The 22,865-nt window shown below is 50.0% G+C and overlaps 1 protein-coding gene across 2 annotated transcripts; it reads right to left on the reverse strand.

Annotated features, from left to right (window-relative positions):
- Positions 1 to 104: 104 nt before the first annotated feature.
- Positions 105 to 21,015, reverse strand: GRIPAP1 (GRIP1 associated protein 1). 2 transcript variants are annotated; one of them, XM_019714297.2, is made up of 26 exons: positions 20,925 to 21,014; positions 18,761 to 18,827; positions 18,558 to 18,619; positions 17,547 to 17,573; positions 16,620 to 16,727; positions 13,750 to 13,900; positions 12,736 to 12,920; positions 12,490 to 12,537; positions 11,567 to 11,598; positions 11,412 to 11,459; positions 11,172 to 11,271; positions 9,794 to 9,871; positions 9,492 to 9,584; positions 8,621 to 8,755; positions 7,502 to 7,597; positions 7,024 to 7,236; positions 6,777 to 6,890; positions 5,893 to 5,970; positions 5,696 to 5,791; positions 5,516 to 5,572; positions 5,314 to 5,413; positions 3,627 to 3,757; positions 2,386 to 2,508; positions 2,161 to 2,254; positions 1,180 to 1,334; positions 105 to 336 (listed from the first exon to the last, which is right to left on the reverse strand). In XM_019714297.2, exons 1-26 carry the CDS (start codon positions 20,964 to 20,966, stop codon positions 244 to 246), a joined length of 2,526 nt encoding a protein of 841 aa, XP_019569856.2. In that variant the 5' UTR covers positions 20,967 to 21,014; the 3' UTR covers positions 105 to 243. The 2 variants fall into 2 exon arrangements, with proteins under 2 accessions (XP_019569856.2, XP_074179930.1); XM_074323829.1 differs by lacking the exons at positions 105 to 336; positions 1,180 to 1,334; positions 2,161 to 2,254; positions 2,386 to 2,508 and adding an exon at positions 2,559 to 2,675 and having other exon boundaries at positions 20,925 to 21,015.
- Between the last annotated feature and the right edge of the window lie 1,850 nt (positions 21,016 to 22,865).

Here is a 22,865-nt window from a genome sequence, read left to right on the forward strand (position 1 = left end):
AAGGGCTCTGAGAACCAGGAGGAGAAAAAACCCCTGCCCCTCCCCTCAGGGCCCTCACTCCCCCAGGGACCACTGCTCTAATACAGGGTTATTAACAACAGCCATCAGGCCTTCAACCTCTTTAATGTCCAGTCTCCCAACCTATTAAACTTTGGCCGCCGGCCCCCATTTCCCCACCACAGCCCAAGGGAATGGTATGCTGGGGGGTGAGGAGGAGAGGGAGTGGGTTCAGCCTGCAGGTCTTTAGCTGGTTTCTCCTGGTTCCAGGTCTGGGTCAGAGGACCCCACGCACTCCTTGCTGAGCCGCACAATTTCTTGGGACAGAACTTCCATGTCCTAAGAAAAAAACGAGCCAGAGAAGGTGGCAGGGTAGCTCCCTCACCAAGCCTTGGGTATCAACCTTCTGACCCTATTAATCAATGCCCAGTTCCATCTAGCCTTGGAAAGTAAGGTATTTGGAGAAGTTCACAGCACCCCTGGCAGTAAGCTGAACTTGGGAAAGATGCGAGCATGAGGGAGTGGGAGCCTCTGGAGCTAGGGATAGAAATAAGGGCGTGGATAACCTACTACGCATGGCGTGCTGCAGAATATGACCCCCACCCTTGCCACCTTCTTTCTACTAAATGGTGAGCTCACTTCTCAGAAGGGCCGGGTCTGCATCCTTTCTGACTCCCCCAGAGATGGGGGGAATATTTGGGCAGCAGCATGGGCAAGTGGATGTGTGGGTGGATGCATGGGGGATCCACGGTAGGCAAATAGGTGGACAAATGAACTGTTCAGAGGACAGATGGAGGATAATGGGTAAGCAGGCAGGTCACTGGACAGGTGGGTAAAAGCTAAGATAAGCGGTGATTGAAGAGAGAGCGGTAGGTTGGGAAACAGGTGGAGACATGGGCAGATGATTAGATGGGTAGAGGGCAGATGGGCAAATAGTAGGGTGGGTTGATGGGAGAGTTGGGTGGATGTGTGTATGAATGGATGAGTGAGGTGGATGCAAGGACAGAGTGAAGAGCGAATGACTAAAGTGACAACAGTAAGTTAACGGGAGGATGGGAAGACAGGATGAAGGAGCGGCTGGTGAATGGGGGGTAGGGGGGCTGGCAGATGACCCAAGGGCTGTGTGGCTGGGGAGGCAGGTGGCTGGATGGACAGGTGGGAGGGCTGGGAGGCCACACTCACCTTGTGCAGGTGCATATTCTTGGTGAGCTGCTCCTCCAGCATGTTCTGTAGCTTCTTGTTCATCTCCCGAAGGTTCTCGTCACCTGGCTTCACTAGGTCTCTCAGGACACTGCCCAGCCCGCTGCGGTCAGTGTGGCCTGCTGCCACAGACACATCTGCAAGGGCCCAGGCTGAGAGCCACCCCCTCGGCAAAGCCAGAGGAGAGACAGCCAGAGACAGAGCGGAAAAGAGGGCAACAGAGTGGGGGAGAAAAGTGGGGGGACAAGCCGTGTCATGAAAGGAGCAGAGGCTGAGCCATGTGAACCCTGGTTGTCACCAGCTGTGAGACCCTGAGAAATGGGGATAATAACTAACTCAGAGCTGGAAAGACGTATATGACTGCATGTGAAGGACAGAGCACTTTGTCAGCTCTCAGCACGTGTCAGTTAGTGTTGTTCTGATTCATAAGGAAAAGGGGAAATGAAAAGGTTTGAAAGAAAGGAGCAAAAGAAACAAAGACAGGGAGGGGGCAAGAAAAAGGAGAGGAGAGGAGAGGGGAGGGAGAGGAGAGGGGAGGGAGAAAGGTAAGGAAGAGATAAGGACCCCAAAGGGATATGCATACAGTGAAGGAAAATTTCTAGAGATGGAACAATATAGACAGGAATTGTGAGACAAGACGAAGGGGAGATGGGCGAGAAAGAGGAGGCAGGGAGAAGAGAAGAGGAAGAGACACAGGGAGAAGAAAGGAGAAAGAGGACGGAGAGATACGCCAGAGAAAGGAGAGTGGAGAGACGGCAGAGACCCAGAGAGGAGGGAGCAGCCGAGTTAAGAGACAGAACAAAGACACATGGGTATGGGTCTGTCCTGCTCTCCCTTCTGCCAGCTGTGGTCTTGGCAGTAACTTTGCAAGAGGAGAGGAGAGAATCTGCAGCACTGGAAAGTGGAAGGAGGCAGGAGGTGAGAGGCTGGCTGAGGGGTGAGGGCTGGGGAGACGGCACTGACCGATCCGGCTGTCCATGACGTAGGTCTCGATGATGGCACTCTTCCGGCAGAGGTCCTCCGCCATGGAGGCACTGCTCACCTCCAGGTGCTTCACCTGTGGGGTGGCCCAGCCTACCTCAGACCCCTCCACTGCACATATTCCCACATGAGGAGAGGTTGGCTGAATATCAACGCCCCCACCCCGGCCTCCTCGCCAAGGGCACACCAAGTAGGGAGAAGCAGCACCTTCTCCTCCAGCATCCATTTCTCCTGCTGTGTCTCTGCCAGGCGCTGAAAAAGCTCAGCCACTTCCTCATCTGACAGCTCTGCTGGCCGCGGGGGCTGGGACTGAGGGCTGCTGGATAAAGACTGCAGGGAAGAGGAGGGGAGAGGGCAGCCCGGGCTCAGTACCAATACCCCAGACAGGATCAGGGCTAAGAAGAAGAACCAGGCTGGGGGTGGCGGGGAGGGTGGGCTTTGCACCTGGAGTTGTAGGCAAATCTTGGCACCCTCAGAGACTCTGGATCCCCCTTTGCCTAAAGGGGGAGATACGAACCACCACATCATAGCCTTATGGCAAAGATAAAGAGAGAACCCACAGTACATGTGACCTAACCTCTAGTTGACAAGAAAACTAGGGGAGAAAGCAGCTAAAGGGTATCACCAGGAAGCCAGCAGGAAAATCCGAAAGGGGGGACACTTTCTATAGGTCAACAGATTGGTGTCTTGAAAAAAGGGAGCACACTAGGTTCAAAAGACTTAAGAAACATGAACCGACCAGATGCAACATGTGCTCTGAAACTGAAGGCTGGTTTTCAGAAAACCAGCCATAAAGGACATTTTGGGGCCAGCTAGAGAAATCTGATTAAAGTCAAAGTATTAGATGAGATGAAAATTTACCAAATAGGGAGGGTAGCGATCAGCTGAGCAAAAACAGGCTACTTATAATCTCCTTTAGGCTTAAAAAAGGACAGAGACGCCTGGAAGGGTATGAATTGAGGATTTATAGTGGTGATATCTGGGTGAAGATGTGATTTCTTTGGATTTTTTAAACACATTTTTGCTCATCTGTGTTTTTTTAATTTTTTCTACAATGAACACATATGAAATAATAAAAAAAAAAAGTCATTTCCAAATAAAAGTAGCTGGCAAGGAAGCTGACATGATAAGATGACAGTAACAAGTAATAATTATGAGTTTGGAAAAAAAGACCTCCTACATGGATGATGTATCTACTATGAGCCACATTCTTTTATGGCACCAGGAAAGGTGGAATTAGCCCACAGATGATGAAACAGAGGGTCCGAGAGAATAATTTGCCCATCCCCCATTTAGCAATGGGAATCTAAGTTGGTGAGCTTGGGGTAAAGTTGACAAGGAAGTATATGTGCTGGGCCCAGAGTAAGAGATGGTTGCGAGGTGGGGAAAGAGGGCTCCAGAATTTGGGTAGGAAAAGCTGGGGCTGTAGGCTCTTCCTTGCCCCTTACCCTGGCTGGGATGGTGGAACTCTCCTTCTCCCGCAAGATTTCCCGGTAGCTGAAGGAGGAAACACTACTGCTGTCCCCAGTCTGTGTCCGGCTCGGTGAGTTCATCTCTGAGAGCACCAGCTCCTCAAGGCCTGGGCAGAGAGGGAAGAGAAACCTGAGCCCCAATCCCCCAGGGTCCCAGGGCAGCGACTGGCAGGAAGAGGCAGAAATAGATTTGACAGAGATGGAAAGAGGCAAAACGACACTCGAGCAGACAAGAGGATAGGGGAGAGGAAGAAACAGAAAAAGGAGCTGCCTCTCTAGGCAAACCCACACACACCAGGAGAGAAACAAAAGTGAGGGGATGGGGAGAAAGATGGCGATGGGAATGTACACGGGCATAAAGTGGCATTCACACTCAGACTCAGGGCACAGACAGCTGGAGAGGGCACAGGCACAACCACATGCAAAGAGAAAGCCCCAGAGAGACAGCAAGCTGGAGTAGATGATAGAGGCAGAGACCCTGAATGAGGACACGAGTCAGAGAAGAGACAGAGGAAAAGATGGAGACAGACTCTCGTAGCCATGCACCTAAAGCTGAATTTCATGTAATGGACAAGGAGAATGTATGGCACACAATTAGAATGTGTTTGTTGATTCCTACATTAATCTGTAGCAAAAGAGAAACCAAACCCCTACTTTATAAAGAGAGGTTACTTCAGGAGACACAGTGCCTCGGAGATTGATTTGGTGAGAGATACATTTGTTTTTGCCATGTCACCTAAAATATGGCCACTGTGCTCAGGCCTCTGCTCGTGCAGCTGCTTTGGGGTGTCAGGGAGGGGGGCTGACACCACACCCCAAGGATCTCCAGCAAGAGCAGGATGGCTGTGGGGGGAGGGCGGCAGGAAGCAAGTCTTCTCTGAGCCTGTGACGTGGGAGATGCACCAGAGCCATCACCGCACCTTATTTATTTAAACATATTTATAGGCCGTTTCTCTCTAAAAAACAGTCCAAAGCAACTCAAGTTTTCGTTGTTCTTGTATCTTCTGGCTTAAGTGGCAGAAATAACATGGACTTTAGCTGCATATGATCAGACCAGTGTTGCTGCCTGATTGTAAGTCTCCCTAGGTCAACTGTCTCCCTAGGTCAACTGGGAGCTCCTGGAGGACTGAGACTCAGGGGCTTTCCCATCAGGGACCCTGGAATGAGCGTGGGGGCTCAGTCCATATTGATAGAAGGAAAGAATGATTGGAAGAGATGTAGAGACACTGGGTGAGGCACAGGAGTGTGCATGAGGGGGTAGTGGGGCGACTGAGAAAGACATAAACAGACAAAAGACGGAGAGAAGAGACAGAGGTAGAAGCGAGACAGAGATAAAGGGACAAATAAAAAGGCAAAAGAAAAGGAAAGAACTAGAAAAAGAAAGGGAGAGAAAGGCAGATACAGAGAGAGAGAGGACATGAGGAGGCAGAGTGAGACAGAAACAGAAGAGACACAACAAAAAGCAGAAAGACCGGGATAGAGAAAGCGATCATGCAGAGAGAGATAAAAACAGAGGAATAGTTGCAGTGAAAAGGGAAATGACAAAGTTCAAAAGGGACAGAAGATTCGAGAGAGCTGCCGGAGTGAGACAGAGGACAGAGCTGTGGCATTCAGTCCAAACCGGCCTCCCGGGCCTCAGCATCCCGAGCTCCGCGGGCCTCACCGGAGCGGCTCTTGCTGTTAGTGAGAATGTCCTGCAGCCGCTCCTGCAGCTTATCGGCCCGTTTCCGCTCCAGATGCAGCTGCCGCTTGAGGTCCTTGAGCTTTGGGGGACAGGAAGAAAGATGTGGGCTGAGGCCCAGTGGGCCCACAGGTAGGGGGCTGCAGGGCAGGAGGGGCTGTGCTGGGACACCTCCCCATCATACCGCGGCACTGCCCTTCTTCTCCAGGATGCGCTGCCCATCCACGGTGTCCTTCACCTCCTGTAAGAGAGAAAGCATGGCTGGCGGGTGGCAGCACGGCTTCATACACTGCACTCTGGCCCTGCCCCGTTCCTTCAGGCTGAGGCCTGGGGTGTGTCTGGGGACCCTGGAGGAACCAGTGACCTGCTTCAGGCTGCTGATGGTCTTCAGGTGGCCGTCCCGCTCCTCCTGGGCCTGCTGGAGCTCATCCCGAATGCCCTGTAGCTCTTCCTCCTTGTGCTGCAAAGCAGAGGGCAGCTCAGGCCTCCGCTGGGGGAAGCTCAGGCCTCCCGACAGAGCCTGTTCCTCCCCGGAGAGTGACGCCACCACACAATAGGCACCTTCAGCTCGCTGGCGTGCTGGTCCCGACACTGCTGCAGGGCTTCCTCCTGTTCCTGCTGCTGCTGCTGCAGAGATTCCTACAAGACAAAGCTGGGGTCTGGCCACAGCCCCCCAGAGGACATCACCTGCCCCCAGAGGACATCACGGCCAGTTAGGGGTGTGAGAGACTGCCGCAGTGCAGAGAAAACACTCCTGCAGGGAACACTGTGTGCCGTTAGGCGGTACACACAAGTAGCACATCTAGGGCTGCACCATGCACATGAAAGACTGACGTTTGCATTTCCATTTTGTTTTATTTAATAAACCATAACACAGCACTTACTGCAGGCCAGGAAGCTGTAAGGATTTTATATATATTACCTCATTTTACAGATTCCCCATAATACCTAGAGAGCAGGTATTATTGTTATCCCTTTTTTACTGATGATGAAAACAGGTCACAAAGAGAAGTCAGGTAACCTGCTCAAGGTTACACAGCTAGAAAGTGGCCCGGCCGGGACTCAAACCCAGGCAAATGACTGGCTCCAGTACCTACGCTCCTCATGGCGATGTGACACTGCCACTCATATCTTTTCAGGGATTGCCCAGAAAATGGCAGTGAAAGTTTTTGTTTGAATACAATTAGTATATTATAATAATTTCCTGACAGAAGTCCTGTTCAAAAGGAAGAGGTGCCTTTTGAAATTTGCAGATCTGACACTGTGCTGTACGGATGGCCATCCTCTGATCGCCTTCACCAGGCTGCTTATTGAGCCTGGGGGTCTGTGGGGATACCCAAGTCCAGGACATCTCAGAAAGTTCCAGGCCCTGACCGCTCCCAGTCCCCTGATTTGGCATGGGTGACCCCTGACTAGGCTCTGCGCCTCACCAGACAACAACTCACCTCGGCCTCCTTCAAGCGCCGTTCAAACCAGCCCTTGGCTCCATCCATAGAGTGTACCTGAGCTTGAAGTTCTTCCACTGTCTGTTGGAGAGTCTCCAGCTCCCGTGTTCGGGCCTGCGTGAGGGGAGACCGTCAGGAGGCAGGCAGGTGGAGGAATGGGCACCTCACCCACGCCACGCCCAGGCCCATCAGTAGTGCTAGACTCCTCCAGTCAGAGGCGGAAGTGCCTCACCGTCTACCCACCCACCTTCTCCTCTCGGATCTGCCCACGGAGCTCCTCCTCCTGCCGCTTCTTGTCTTCATGCAGCTCACGAAGCTCACGCTCATAGCGGGCGCGTACCCCCAGCACCTCCTTCTCATGCCGAAGTCGGACGGTCCCCAGCTCCTCCTTGTGCTGGGTCTTCTCCTGTAGCGCCTCCATTGCTAGCTCATCCAGCATGGCCTTCCGCTTCTCAGCACTCTGGGGGCCAGGAGAGTGGGGCAGGAAGATGTCAGTCAACGTTCTCTCCCAACACCAACAAGGCCCAGCACCTTCTCCCAAGGCCCAAGGAACGAGCCAAACTCCACCTCCACCCCACCCCCACAAAACTGGCCATCACTCACCCGTCCCCATGGAACTGGTCGCTTTCCATCCGTATCTATTCCCATGGCTTTGGCCACGTCACCTGCCCCATACCCGTGGGCCAAGCCAATGCTCCCCTTGAAGCCTCCCCAGTACTGCCCACCTTCCGAGCCTCCAGTAGCTCCTGCATTAATTGTTCCTTCTCCTGCCCAATTTCTTGAAGTTGTTCCAGCAGCCGACTATTGGCCCGTAACGACTCCTAAAGCAGGAACCAAGGGAGTGAGGTTAATAAAGAACTCCCAGGAGCTGCCAGTCACCCAGGACACTTCTGGTAAACCATCATCCTAAACCCAGGGAAGTGGGTGTTGTCCTCTCCATTTCTAGGTGAGAAACATGGCAGCGACTGCTAGCTGCTCTCCAGTATTCATTTTCTCCTCTTTCCCTAGCAACAGACTCTATGGTTGCGTAGGTGGTCATCTCGCTGACATTTCCCCACCTTCCTTGCCCTTAGGTGCGGCCACAGGATTAATTTCCGCAGACGTGTTAAGTATAATATAGGTTATGCTCTTGTAAAGGAAAGGGGCATGCTGGGCCTTTCTCCCTTTCCTCCTTTCTTCCAGATGGAACATAAACATGATGGTAGGGGAGACAGAGCAAGCATCTTGGATGCCAAGATAGTCCTATGTTGAAGGTGGCAGACTAGCAATGCAGAAAGAATCTGGACCATTGGTGATCGGAAAGCCATTGTCCCACCCCTGGACAACCTATGTAGACTCTTACACGAGACAGAACTAAACTTCTATCTTATTTACTAGAAAGCACTATTATTCTACTGTCTACAGAGGGTGCCAAAAAATGTATATACATTTTAAGAAAGGAAAACTGTATTAAAATTGTAATACTCCATCTATACTGATAACAAAAGATGAACACAAGTCACGTTTGACTTTTGCAATTGCAAGAAAGAGGTGCCCAACGTGGTTACCATCAGCGTCCAGACACCTCTGATTACAGCAAACTACTGCTTGAGCAAAGTAGACCCAAGTGTCCACTTGTATACATGTTTTTGGCACCCCCAGGGTTATGGAATCAGAATGGCTCTCCTAATGAACTGAAGAGGTTCTGTCTCAGAGAAGTGACACGACTTGGTCTAGGATACACACAGGCTAATACGTTAGGGAGTCAGACTGGAACCCAGGTCCTCCTGACTCCATGGTCCTCCAACTCCCCTGAGCCAGCACCAGGGAACTAGGAGGAGACAGGTCAGAGCCAGAGGTGTTACCTGGAGCTGGGAGTTGAGGTCATCTTTCTGTCCCATGAGATCCTCATACTCAGTCTGCCGCTGCTGCAACTCAGCTGTCAGCTCAGCGGTCTGTTCCCGGAGCATATTCAGATCTTGGGTCTTTGCTGTTTGGATCTGGAGAAAACGCTCGTGATGAGAAGTTGAGTGGAAGGGGCCCAAGGGCCAGTCACGGGATGTGAGCCTCCCAGTTCCAGGGAGACAAGTTGAGAAGTGGAAAGAGAGCCAGGAGGAAGGAGAAGGAATTTCAAACAGAAAAACAGTGGGAGAAAGGTCAACAGGAGAATGGATAAATGCGGCATAGTCACACAATGGGACACTACAGAGACAGAACAGAAGAGTACTACATATGGATAAACCTCACACATGTAATACTTCAGGAAAGAAGCCAGATGCAAAAATGGGTGTCTGATTCCATTTACATGAAGTTAAATGACAGGCAAAACTAATCTATGTTGCTAGAGGTTAAAGGGGTGGTTACTTTGGGGGAAGTATGGGTTGGGATGGGGGTGAAAAGGACCTTCTGGGCTATAGGAAATGCTGTGTGTCTTGATCTGGGTGGTGGTTACATGGAGTTAAATCGATAGATAGACAGACATGATTCACAGAGTGTACACATAAGACTGGTCCACTTCTTGCACTTTACTGGAGAGAATCTAGAATGCAAGAGAAGTCGAGATGGATGGCCAAAAAGAAGAGGGGTGGAAGCCAACAGAAAGAAGCTGAGGATGAAACAGAAACAGAAGTTGGAGAACAGCATGCGGTCCAGACTACACTGCCCCACTGTGGCTCAGAAGCAGAGGGAGATGGAGAACCAGGGAGAGACCAGCGAGGTCTCCCAAGTGTGCTGTACCTGCTCCAGGGCAGCCAGGCTAGTCCTCAAAGCAGTATTCTCAGCCAAAAGTCCTTCTACTTGTTCCTGTGCATCTGCACTCTGGATGGACACCTGGCCCCACCCCCACAATGGGTGAGAGTGGGTCCAGAACAGGGAGACAGCCAAGAACAAAAGGACATATGGACGCGCGTGTGCGCACACACACACGGACCACAGCCAGGGAAAGCAGGACTTCTGAGGCCTTGCCTGCCTGTACGATACCCACTTGTACTGCCCGACCCTCGCCCCCCATCTTCCTGAGCGCCCCCAGTACCATGTACCTGATCTTGTAGGGCTCGCAGAGCTGCTGCATGCTCCAACCGCTCCCCCTGCCGCTGATCTCTCAGTTCTGCTAAGCTCTGTGGGGACCAGGTCAGGGGAGCTCATTCTAGACCTCAGCCCCCTCTGGGATACACAGAACCATATAGACTCCCTCTTTGACCACCTGACTTCATGTCCCCAGAACTTGAGGGTCTCGGAACATCCAGCCATCAGAGATCTCAGGTTCACCCAAAACTCTAGGTCATTACCGCAGGGGCCTCAGACACTCTGAGGTCCCAGCTCCAAGCACCTCAGAAAACACCTAGGCTCCCGGTGATTTCAAACTCACTCAGCCCCCCATTCATAAGACATCTCACACTCACCCAGATTCCAGCTTTGAGGCCCCAGGATTCTCGGACACATTCAGCCCCCAGGGACTACAGCTTCACCCAGACTCTGGTCCCCCACCCCCAAGGGTTTCGGCCACACTCAACCCCCACAGCCCTAGCTCCCAAGGGTCGCGGACTCACCCACACTCATAGCCCCAGACCCTCCTAGTTTCCAGCTCCGGGTGAGCTCTCAGATTGATGCCCCCACCTGCCACTCCTGTGCTGTCTCCAGGGATCTTCAGACTCAGCTAAGCGAACACCCAGCTTTACCCAGACTTTTGTTGCCAGCTTCTAGGGGCCTTAGACCCACAAGTCAGCATATCCCCCAATCCATGGGACTTCAGACTCACCGACTCTAGGGAGAGGCCTGGAGGCTTTAACGTCACCCAGCCCCCAACCCTCAGAAGCTCAAACCCACCTAGACTTTGGTTCTAGTCTCCGCATGTCTCAGATTCACCAGGTTTCTATTCACAGATCCCAGGGATCGCAGGACCACCCAGCCCACCGGATCCACTTCCTAGGTGTCTCAGACTCAAACCAGCCTTCCTACCCTGAGGGTCTCAAATGCACTCAGCCTCTAGGCCCAACTGTTTCACCCTTGAAGTCTTGTATCCGCTCAGTCCCCATAGGTCTCAAAGTTACCCAACCTCCAGGGAGTCCAGACTCACTCCAACTCCTAATCCCAGTCCCCGGGGGACCACGGGTTTCCCCAGATTCCTGTCTCCAATCCCCCAGGGTTGCAGATTCATTCAAACTGGTGGCACAGCACCCCAAGCCCTCAGTCCCCTGAGATCTCTAATTCATTCAGATTCCGAGTCCAATGCCAAGGGCTCTCGGAGCTCCCCACTTCCCATTTCCGTAGCTCCCCTAAGGAGCTAGGACCTATCTAGTCCCTGTATTTTCAACACAAGAAATCTCAGACTCTCCACATAGTCTCTGTGGACCTCGGAGCTCCCTAGACTCCCAGCCCGGGTCCTGAACCCTGTGACCTCAGCGCCCCGCTCCTCACCTGATTGGCAGCCTCAAGTTCCTGCTGCAGCTTCTGCGTTCGAGCCAACTGGGCTTTGAGATCAGCTTCCTTCCGCTGCTGTAACTCCTCAATCTTGTTCCTGGGGGCGACGGGGCGGGGCGGGGTACTCACTGACCATAGCCTGAGGCTTAGTCTACCAACTCTGCCCCTGGGGTCTTCAGTTAGTTCTGCTGGGCACTGTTCCTTTTGTCCACCAATCACCCCAACCCTGGTAGTTACCGGCTGTCATTGAATAGCGTCTCCTTTTCTGTCTGCAGACGACAAAAACTGGGCACAGAAAGACAGACACCGACGGGTCAGTTCCACAAGCCAATCCCCTCCTTAGTCCCCCCCGCCCCCGAATCCTCTCCTCCACTTCTGGAAAAAAAAATTACCTTTCTTGTTTCTTTTTCAGTTTCTCGGAGAGCTGGGGTGGGGGAGGGGGGTACAGACAAGTGATAACAAGGAGAATAATATTAGTAAAGACAAAAACAAACTTAGTATTTACAGACACTTCTTACTAAGGCCTTTTTGGAAGCTGAATTTAGTTTTTTTTTCAGTTAAAGTTTATTGGGATGACAATTGTTAGTAAAGTTACATAGATTTCAGGTGTACAATTCTGTATTACATCACCTATAAATCCCATTGTGTGTTCACCACCCAGAGTCAGTTCTCCTTCCATCACCATATATTTGATCCCCTTTACCCTCATCTACCACCCCCTCCCCCCTTACCCTCTGGTAACGAATTTACTTTTGTTATCTCGTGGAATCCTCCAAACAGTCCCGAGAAGTGAGTATTATGGGTTTTACAAATGGGGAAACTGAGTCTCAGAAGGGTTCAGTCATTTGGTTGCCCAGCTGGTCAGCAGCAACCACATGCTCTCCACCCAGCTCCCTCAGGCTCCAAAGCCTAGCATTTATGTCCCCAACATATCAACTGATGGTTACAGCATAAATGATGAGGCTGGGAGGCTGGAAAGCAGGACCATGATTGGCTGCCACACCACTGGGTCTCTAGTTCCTAAGATAAGAACCAGCAGTCTATAAGTTCTTGGGTTGATGGATGGAGGGATGAACAAGCAGAGCTGGGAGGACACAGAAGAAAGGAATGAGGACCATCATGCACAAGACATAGTGAGACCACATTAGCCCATTCCATATTGAAAGCAACTCTGACAAGTGTGAGTTTCTCCATTTCACAAATGACGAAACCGAGGCTACGAGGAGGTACTCTGCCAGCTTCTGCCTTGCTGGGGGGAGCATGACAGGTGGGAAGTGGGGTGGGGCAAAGGCCAGGGAAGGCTTGACAGCCCTACCTTAGCAAGTTCCTCCTGTAGCCTGGATGTTTCGGCCTGCTTCAAGCTCTGCAGGAAAAGATAGGGGAAGGGGTTGTTAACAGCAAAGGGAGAGGTAAGGCGTGTGCCTTTCCCTGCCCTACGGCCTCCCTAATCATCAGGCCATAAGATGGTGACGTCACAGCCATCTCCCTCCGTGGGACCACAGGCAGAGGTAGGGCACCTGCCTGCCACCGGGCACCCCAGCCCCAATGGACCCAGATTTACCTCCAAGCCTTGCAGTTGCTCCCAGAGCAATTTCTTTTCCTCCTTTTCCATTTCCCATTTCAGTTCCACTTCTGCCAATGGCATGGGGGACAGGACAGTGGGGGCTTGGTCCCCTGGGAGCTCTCCTTGGCCTTCACTGGCAACTGAGGACTTCCCAGTCTCTTTCCCATAGCGTTCCTGCAGGGCTGGTGGGTAGAACAGAGCTATATGTTGGATGAAGTGGTCTCCAAAGACCCTTGCCATGTGTCAAACGGAGGAAGAATTGGTCTTCAAACCCTCAGGTAGCAGAGACCCTGCCCCAAATGACTACAAGCCTACAAAACGAAGGCTCACTCCATCCACACCAATCACAAATCTTTTAAGCCCCACCAACCACTGAAATCCTCACTACCATCAAATTATACCAAGCTTGTTTCCCAAGCCCCACCTACAGCCCTCCAAGGTCATGCCCACCATCCTCCAGTTCCTACTTACAGCGAAATCCTTCCTATAACCCCCTGATCCCCAGCCACATTCTATAAAATCTCCCTGATGATCACCAAACTACCACGCACCATCCCACCAGCCCCCGCAGCTATTCAAAAGTCCACACGTCAGGACCCTCCCACACTCTGCCAAGCTTTCTTTCAGGTTTCATCCAGACCCCACTAACAATCTGGCTCAGAATCTTCCCAATGCTCCTTCACTCCCCTTCTCTGTGTAGCAAACATCTCCTCCTAATGTTCAATCTACTAATCTGTAACACTTGCTAAGTCCCAGGCACTGAACTAAACTCAGAAAGATACCATCTCTTATTTCTACTACAATCTTCCAGGTGGTGGACATCACTACGCATACTCTGTAGATAAAGAAGCTTGGGCTCAGAGAGGTGACATGGTTTGTCCAAAGTCATACACTGGGATTCAGGAAGGGCTAAGCTGAGCTAGATTCTGACACCTTTCTACCTTTCCCCGGGAGGACAACCCGCTACTCAAGCCCTGAGGTCTAGCCATCCCCAGGAGGGCGTCCATGCACCTGCCACGTTCTTCTGCAAGGCTGTGTTTTCCGCCTGCAGTCTCAGCAGCTCCCCATCCACAAGGCTCCCAGCTTGGGCAGCCCCTGCCCTGGCAGCCCCATCCTTCAGTTGCTGGTTCTCCAGCTCCAGTTGTTCCATCTGGCTACAGAGCTGAGCAGGGGAAGAACAAGGTAGCAGCAGAACAGCAGAGAATCAGAACAAGATTCACTGATATACACATAGCACTTGGCCCATGCACTTTACAATTCACTTCATTCCCGGAACACCCCTGCAACGTAGATGTTCTCTTTATTCATCATCTCCACTTCCCAGATAAGAACACTGAGGCGGAGATGTTAAACGACCTCAATTTCCCACCTCTGTTAAGTGGCAGTCACAGAGGATTGAGAACACTGAGAGTGATTTTTCTGTTTGCCCATGCCAACCTCACAGTTGTAATATCCCAGACCTCAGGCTCTTCCAGACGTTGCTGGTCGAAGATGTCAGCGTCACGGAGCCCCAACACCAGCCCTCTTCTGTAGAGGGGTCTGTAGCGGGGAGTCTAGGCTTTCAGGGCATGTCCAGGGACAGCAATGCCCACAGCTCCCTACCATCAGCCCTTGCCTTGGAGAGGTGTACAGTGCTAAACCTAAGCCAGCCTCTTGCTCGACCCCTGGTTAAAACATAGTTCTCACAGCAGACCTGACAAGATCCTTTGTCCCATTTTCAGATGAGAATACTGAGGCCCACAGAGAATTCTTATTTCATATCCTGGGATACTTTCTACCCAGAACAATATTCCTTTCATACAGTTCTTCTCATAACTGGCTTCTTTGCATCCTTCAGTGCTCTGCTCCAATGTCACCTTTTAAGTAGTATCCCCCCAACACAGAAATTCCAATACTCTCTGCCACAGGACTCTGTTCCTTTCTTCTTACCTCGCACTAATCACAATTACATTTCACTAATATGTTTTTCACTTCTTAAAGCTCTGAAAAATTATGGATCGTAAATTGTGATTGACAATTAAACTTTGTTGTGTAACACAGGGTCACAAGCACAGAGTCTGAAACCAGACTGCTTGGATATGAATTTTTACTCTGGATTTACTAGTCCTGTGACCTTGGGACAAACTACTTCATCTCTCTGGGGCTCAGTTTTCCTCATATGCTATTAATATCTCATCGGCTTGCTGTGAGTATTAAATGAGTGAATACTGTAAAGCATATCACACAGGACCTGACACACAGTAAATGCAGGTATCAGTACTATTGTTATTTGTTTACTATGTTATCATTGCTCTCCCTGTCCCACCCCCAGAATGTAAGCTCCCCAAGACTAAGGACAATTTTGTGCTGCTCACAACTATTTCCAGAATACAGAGCACATAGCGGGTGCTCAATAACTATTTGTTGAAGGAACAACTGAGCTGAAATATCTTAGCAAATAAGCGGTGGAGGCAGGCCTTGAACCCAGGTCTCTCTGTGAGCACTTCTCGCTCCAGAACAAAGACGGGAGTGTGAAAGAGGTTCTATACCTGGCCCAGTTGCCTAGCCCAGGGCAGGTGCTGGGGAACACAAGCTGGATTTATGGAGGAACGCCTGCCCCTACCTCAACCACCCACAGGAACCATGATACCACTGAGTCTGGAAGCAGTGAAGAGTGAGGTGATGGCAGCTGTTATGTGAGCACCAGGGGCTCTGATCTGTAGAGGACAAGGACCCATTGGGAGGTATTGTTTGAAGGAGTTATGTAGTAAGACCTACAGGTCAGGACCACCTCTAGGGCTTGGTGTGGTAGAAGAAGCTAGAAGTGAGAAGACCAGTAAGGCGGCTGTAGGAACAGAGCAAGTGAGAGGTGGAAAGGTCCACAGGATAGATGTAAAACTTTTAAATGGTTAAGAAATATTTATTTTAGAAGGAGAACGAATTAATAAAAGGACACCATTAGTAGCTAACATCTACAGAGCTGATACTATGTGCTAGGTTCTGTTCTAAGTGGTTTACAGACATTTACCCATTTAATCCTCACAGAAGCCCTGCAAGGCAGGTACTGTCGTTATGATCATTTCCGTTTGAAACATTTGGGAACCAAGAAACAGGCAGGTCTGGTGACACGCTCAAGATTATAGTTAGCAAAAGGTAGAGCCAAGTTAAATCTAGGCATCCTAGCTCTTAACTACTACTTGCTGAATCGCCTCTCCTGGTAGTATACCTGCTTGAAGGTTAGTTTTTGTATTTTTATTTTGTTTAGTTTTGTTTTTAAGGTCTTAAGCACTATATTCTCACGAGGAGCTTTGGAAATACTATTTTTGTTGCCGTAAGACTTTTGCCTTAAAACACATGAAAAACTTAGGAAATTAGTGAGCACGGATAAAAAAGAGAGCTATGGGAACGAAAGACAATGTCTCCAACTGCCCAGTAGGTTTAGAAACAGGCAGGACACTAAAATCAATGAGGAGATAGAATGATCAAATCCAGGATGAAACATGTACAACTAGAACCCCAGGCTCATGTCAGATGAAGGGCAGGAAGAGAAAAGAGAAGCAGCGCCATGTTGAACATAAGAACTTTACCTAAGACCCACCAACGTCCTGGGGCTCCATAGCATCAGCCCCAAAATATACACTACACAGAAGACTTGAAGCTCAGAGAAAAGGACTGACTTGGTCAGGCGCCAGCTGACCTCAGGGCTTCCAGGCTTCCAATCCCAGCACAGTGGGTAGCCCCATCTGTCAAATCGCAGCCCCCCAGAGAGCGAGGACCTGTTTCAGCACCATGGACAGTGATCCAGGGCCAGCCTCTGTCCAACCATCCTCAGCTGCCCTCCAGCTTCAGCCCGGGTGGCCCCAACCCCTTGGATTCCCCTCCGCTATCCCGGGCACCAGCACCTTGCTGAACTCGGCCATAAGTGTGCTGTTCTGCAAACGGAAGTCCTCTTCCTGGCTGTGCAGCTTTGCCTGCAGCATCTCATTTTCACTCAATAGCCCTTCGACTTCCTGCAGTGGCAGACATGGGACAGGGGCAGAAAAGATGGGGCAATAAGGCAAAGGAACAAAGAAAGAGAAAAAATTACATGGGTAGGGAGAACACAGGGTCCAGAGAATGAGACACGTGAAATCGGGAGACACGGGGAGAGAGATGCAGGGAGGGATAAAAGAGGAGACAGGGAGGGAGAAAGACATGGCGGTAGAGAGAAGGGAAAATGGGGAGGCAGAGAGGGATGTCGGGGGAGAAAGTAGGGAGAAAGAGGGGGTAGATAGAAATAGGGGAGAGAGGAGGTAGAGAGAGATGGGGAAAGGGGGGTAGGTAGGGAAGAAGAGAGCGATGGAGAGGGAGAGAGGAAAAAAGGCAGAAATACAGAGATAGGAACAGAGAAAGAGAGGGCGTCGGGGAAAAAAAATGAGTGAGGAAGAGAGGAACGGCGGAGAGAGGAACAAGGAGTCAGAAAGAGATAAATGAAGGAAAAGAAGAAAAGATAAATGATGGCAGCGATAGTAACAGGTAGGGGAAAGAAAAAGAGAAGGTTGGGGAGAGAAACAAGAGTCAGAGAGAGAGGAACCGGAAGTCAGAGATGGAGAGAGTCAGAGAGAAGGATAAAGAGAGAGAAAGGGAGAAGGAAAGACAGAGAGAGAGGCACCGAGTGAGAGATGAATACAGGAAAACAGACAGACACAGAAACACAGGGCAGTGAGGTAGTCACAGATCCAAGTGCACACACAGAGAAAGAAAGGTCAGTAATAGGAGATCCCAGCACAGAACTAGCCCTGCCAAGACACAGTCTCCCAGACACATTCACCCACCATGGGTCCCCTTACCTGAGCTTTCTTGCTCTTGCTCAGTGCCTAAAGGTGAGGGGATGGGAAAAGAGAAAATGTGAACAGAGAGGGACACTCTCACTAGAGTATGGAGACATTGTGGCAAGTGTCAAGAGGGGACAAAGATGACAGGGGTTGGGGATGGGAGAACCTTCAACCACAGAACTTGCATGACAATTTGTAACCCATAGGAATAATGGAGCGAGTGCGTGAGTGGCATCCTGCTTACATCCTTTCTTCTAAGCTCTTGAGGCTGTTCATGGGTCTTAGTATTTAACCCTTCAATGGATGGGGTCTCCAGACTCAGACATTGTGGCTTCCTTGCTACATCTCTTCAAACACATCCATTGGGATCCCTTCTATGCATCGTGGAAACTGCCATTCCTCTACTGAGCAGCCTAGGGCATTGTCAGGTTGGGGAATCAGCACCATACCAAAGAGAAGCCCAGCTTCCGGAATACAGGACTTTCTGCATTCTGTATTCCTTCATCTAACAAATATTTATGGAGCACCACACTATATAACATTGTGCTAGGCATGGCGACAGGGCAGTAAAGAAAGAAACAAAGGAAGGCCTCGAATGCCTTGCCGGTCACTATAGCTGATATGCTATCTCATCTTCAGAGGATAAGAGAGGTAGTTTCAGTCTCACTTTACCAACAGGACCAGGACAGGGATGGGAAGTAGGAGCACAGGGCAGGAGAGGGGAGGAGAGGCAGCGGATTCAAGGCAGATTTACTGCTCGATTTGACTCTTTAGTTAAAAGGTAGTGAATGAGAATGAGTAACTAATTGAAATAAAAAATGAATGAAGAATAAACTGAAGTTTATCAATAAATCAAGCAGAATTAGATGAAATTAGGAAACTGAAGAGACTTCCATGAGAATTTTTTGAATGATTCATGACAGCATGTAACATTAGGTCTGGTTCATGGTAGGTGCTCACTGGCTCGATGAATGAGTCAGATGGCTACAGGGAAGCATGGGTGGGTGAGTGGGTGGAAGGAAATACCTTCTGAGCTTTGCTGAACTCCTTATCCAGGTAGGCGACCTTTTGTCGAAGACTGGTGAGTTCTGGTGTGGGGAAAGCAGGGAGTCTCAGCCTCAGTCAGTGGCCAGGAGATGAAAGGTCTTCCCACCAGGCCTCTGCGGTCTTTTCCCTGGGACTCTGTCCCCCAAAGCCACCCCCCATCTAATGAGACCCTCTTGGCTCACCAACACCATTCTTGCGTAGTTCATCTGAAAGCTGATAGTTGTTTGTCCGAAGTTCCAGGAGCTGAGCCTTTGGGGGAAGCAGGGAAGGGAAATGATTTAGTGAGGTCTGTGCTCCTATCCTTACCATGAGTGCAACAATCCCTAGTCCCACAGACCCTGCTGCCTCCGCGGGTCCCTTTAGTCACTCCTTAAGACCTGTGCATGCTGCATCCTATATGAGCTTCCAGGACCTCAGCTCCTACCCCACCTTCTCCAGTTCAACTTCTGACCACAGCCAGCCTCACCTTTCCATCTCCCTGCTGCCTCCATCTCCTCCCTTCCAATCCATTATGCACTCAGGCCACGGCAGAGCACGGACCCAGGCAGGCTCTTGCCCATGTGTGTTCTATGACTCGCATGCCCACAAGATAAAGTTCCTCCTACTCCTACTCCTGGCTGACCTCGTCACACAATAAACACTGTTCTGTCTTTTTGTCAGGGGTGAGTGTTATCTACCCTCTTGGCCAGAGCAGGAGGTAGGGGCTTGCCTTCCTTCGTCTTTCCCAAGCGAAGAGGGCCTGGTAGTCTACTGACCAATTTCACCAAGTAAACAGGCTGCCTGGGGTCCCCACCCCCAAGGCTCTCCAAACATGTTCAAACCCCTTTCAAAAACTGCGGGAAAGTGAAGTATGGACCATGCCAAACAGCATCTCCCTACCTACCATCCCTGTGGTGCTCTGAGGCCAGTTCTTCCTAGAGCCACCGTTCCTCACCCCACCAGGACCTTTCTCTCCCATGGCACCAGCCTCCACCCCCTGGTGTTATGCTAAAGGTCAGAGGGCTTGGCCTCTACAGAATCCTTCCTGTCTGTCCTCTCCCAGGCGCAGCGATCTATCTCCCACGGTCTTGATGCAATTGGCATAACCCTGGCACCCATCTAGAGTTCTTATCTATCAGAGCCCAATTGTTTTTCCCTCACTCACGGCCCAAAGGAATCACTCTTCCTCACTCAGGGGTCCCCACACCCCTCAAGATCTCCCCAGTCATGATCCAATGGGATGGCGCTACATATTTCAGCGTCTTTCCTCACAAGGCCTTGGGTGGGCCAGTTGGATTACTCTTACTCAGAACCCCCTGCACAAGTGGGGCCTTTCATAGCCCCCTTTAATGAGCTCACTTTTCTACCCTCAGGGTCCCTCACACAGGGACAACCAGTTTACCTCATTCAAGAACCAATGGATTCTGTCCTCACTGGACGTTCTTCCTCTCCTCCCACAAGACCCTACTCAGGGTTTTCCCCTTTCAGTCTCCCCACACACAAAATCCAATGGTCTTTCCCAGTAAGGAACTCTCTCAACAAGGGCCCACTCTGGCCTTTCATCCCATCTCAGTCATCCCCCTGCCCCCCCAAACCCCCCCCCACACACACAAAGAATCAAGTGGTCAGAGTACCCAGTCAGGGTACCTCCCCAAAGCCCGGTGATCTCTGCTCCGTGCAGTCCAAGGTATCACTCTTTCACTTCCTTTGCTCTGCATTCCAACAGGCATTCACTGCATCACCCATTCGGGAACTTCTTCAGCCCAGGCCTAATGTGGTCATCCCCCCTAATCATCCAATGGTACCCGCCCCTCTTAGGATCCACTACCACCACTCACAGGATCTCCCTCTCTCAGGAACAATGACAGCATGTGGTGTCTTTCCCCAATTCCCTGTCACAGTGGTATCTCCCACAAAAATGTCCACCTCCCATTGGGATGGTATTGCCCTCTCAAGGGCTCCCCGCACCATGACGCAAATGGCCCAATGCCCACTTCCTTCCTCTCCAGACAAAATGGTTTCTCCCTCTCCGAATCTCCTTCCCTTGGAGCCTAACGTTATCATCACCCACCCATGGTGTCTCCCGCACAGGCCGAAAGGTCTCGTCCCCTCCAGGTCTGTGTAAGGTATCCCCCACTCCAGGACTCTCTCCTTCGCCCACAAAGCTCACAGAATCCAACCCCTCTGAGCCCAGGAGTATCTCGAATCCAAGTCTCACTACTCAGAGCCTCAGTTTCCCTTCTCCGGAGCAAACCCCTACACTCAAGGTCTATCCCAACCACCCGCTTCTCAGAGCCCGTGGCACGACCTCTCTTTACTCCGCCCTCCTATTGCCCAGCCCAGTGGTCTTTTTCCAGAGAACAGCACCTGCATCCGCTGAAACTCCTCCTCAGATAGAGCTTGCGCCATGTTACTCCCCCCCCATCCCCCCCCGACAGGTTTCTGCGCAGACGCAGCGCGTCCCTCCTGTCAGTATGCGGGTCGGACCAAACCACAGGTCAGGAATCCAGGGAGAGAAGTCTACTCCCGTAGTTCAGCGTTTTGGAGACTGAGAGATGAGAATAAAACTGACAGGTCAGGTGAATTGCACTTTATTGTTTTACCAGAATCGACGTAATCTGATCTGGCTTTTGTGCTCTCATAGACTACCCATTGTGATGTAATATTATTCCATCCCTGTGTCATGGGTGGACTCGTCGTTAGGGAAGTGTTTGCCGACAGAAAATCACCCCTCTACGGTTCTCCTTTAATGAGACTGGTTGACTTATGAAATGAAAGCGGAAGCTCTGCGCGGGTCTTGATCCCGCCCTTCTCCGGGTGACTCTAAAGGGGAATCCCGCCTCTTGTGAAGCCCTTGGTCTTTCTTTTTTTTTTTTTTAACGTTTGACGCTGGTTTTCTTTCATGATGCTGTACATCATGTTAGGTAAAGGGTTTCGCCGCCAATAATTTAAAAATATCTCAGATGAAAGAATGGCAGTGAACCAAACGAAAAAGCTTCATTAAAAAACAAAAACACGGTAGCGAAACACCAAGAACATTCAAATAAATATTAAAGTGCATTATGCATCATGCCTCTCTTGTGCTTTCTGGCCCTCTCTGCAAACCCCGCCACCCAAGCAGTAGTTTTTATTCGGGAAAGAAAAAAAAATAGCATGTTCAGCGACAACATATCAGTCCTAGGATACTCCCTATTTGTTTAATCTTTGGGTGGGACTTAATTTTGGTATTTTAAATGTACAGAAAAGCAAGAATGGTACAAGGAAATTCCGTGTGCCCTTTACCCAGATCCATCATTGTTTACAGTTTGCCGCCTTTGCTGTATCATTCTCTCACTATATATAAAATTTTTGAACCTTTGGCTTCAGCATCCATTGATGATTTTATAACACCAACATTTCTTTGATATTTATTAGTTGCTGTTCTATTGTAAGGAAGGGCTTTCTCTTCTCCCCCACTTATGTATGTATGCATATCTGTACAGACTCAGGTTATTATTTTATTCAATGAATTATAATCAGTCACTATCATTATTTCCTTTGATGCTCAAATTGTCCCAGATTTGGCCAGTGGGAGCTCTTCAAGTTGACTTCTGTGTCCCTTTGACATGCCCCTATCACTTTTTTTCTGGCACTACAGGATGCTCCAGACTCACATTCTTTTTCAGCCCCAGGGTTCATTGCTACAAGAATGTAATTGCTTCTAGGCCCTCTCAGTGTACAGAGCTAGGAAATATATGTGTGCACTCTAATCCACGTGTACACACATCTATGTCTAGTTATATGTCTTGCTATGGGTATATATATTTTAAGAACATAAATTCATTACTAATACCTTCCATTTCAACCTAACAATATAAGGTTCATTCTAATTTTCTCACTTTCCATAGCGTTTGCAAATCCCTTCTCCAACAGAAACCTGGCTCCCATTATCCACAATAAATGTACTTATTTGTGTAAACGCATAATACACATCAACTAACCAGAATTACTAACCCATAAGACTGTGAAAAACAAATCTACCAGCTAGAGGGCAATATAGTTTCTTCTGTCTTTAGGCTCATGGTGGTCTATATTCAAATACTGTGTTTAACAAGCCTACTATAGCTTCATTATTTGATGAAGTTCCTTTTGTCTTTAATATGATGGTAGTCAAAATACTATGTTCAAAATTACATGGATTAGTTCTCCCCCTCCCTGTCCCCTTCAATGAGGCTGTATGCTTCATCTGAAATATAGTTAGGTTCCTCTGTGTCTGTTTGAACTCCGTTTTGCCCTTCCCACCCTCGTTGAGGTAACCTATCTACTTTC

Source organism: Rhinolophus sinicus, chromosome X, assembly GCF_036562045.2.
Source record: "Rhinolophus sinicus isolate RSC01 chromosome X, ASM3656204v1, whole genome shotgun sequence".
NCBI lineage: Eukaryota > Metazoa > Chordata > Mammalia > Chiroptera > Rhinolophidae > Rhinolophus > Rhinolophus sinicus.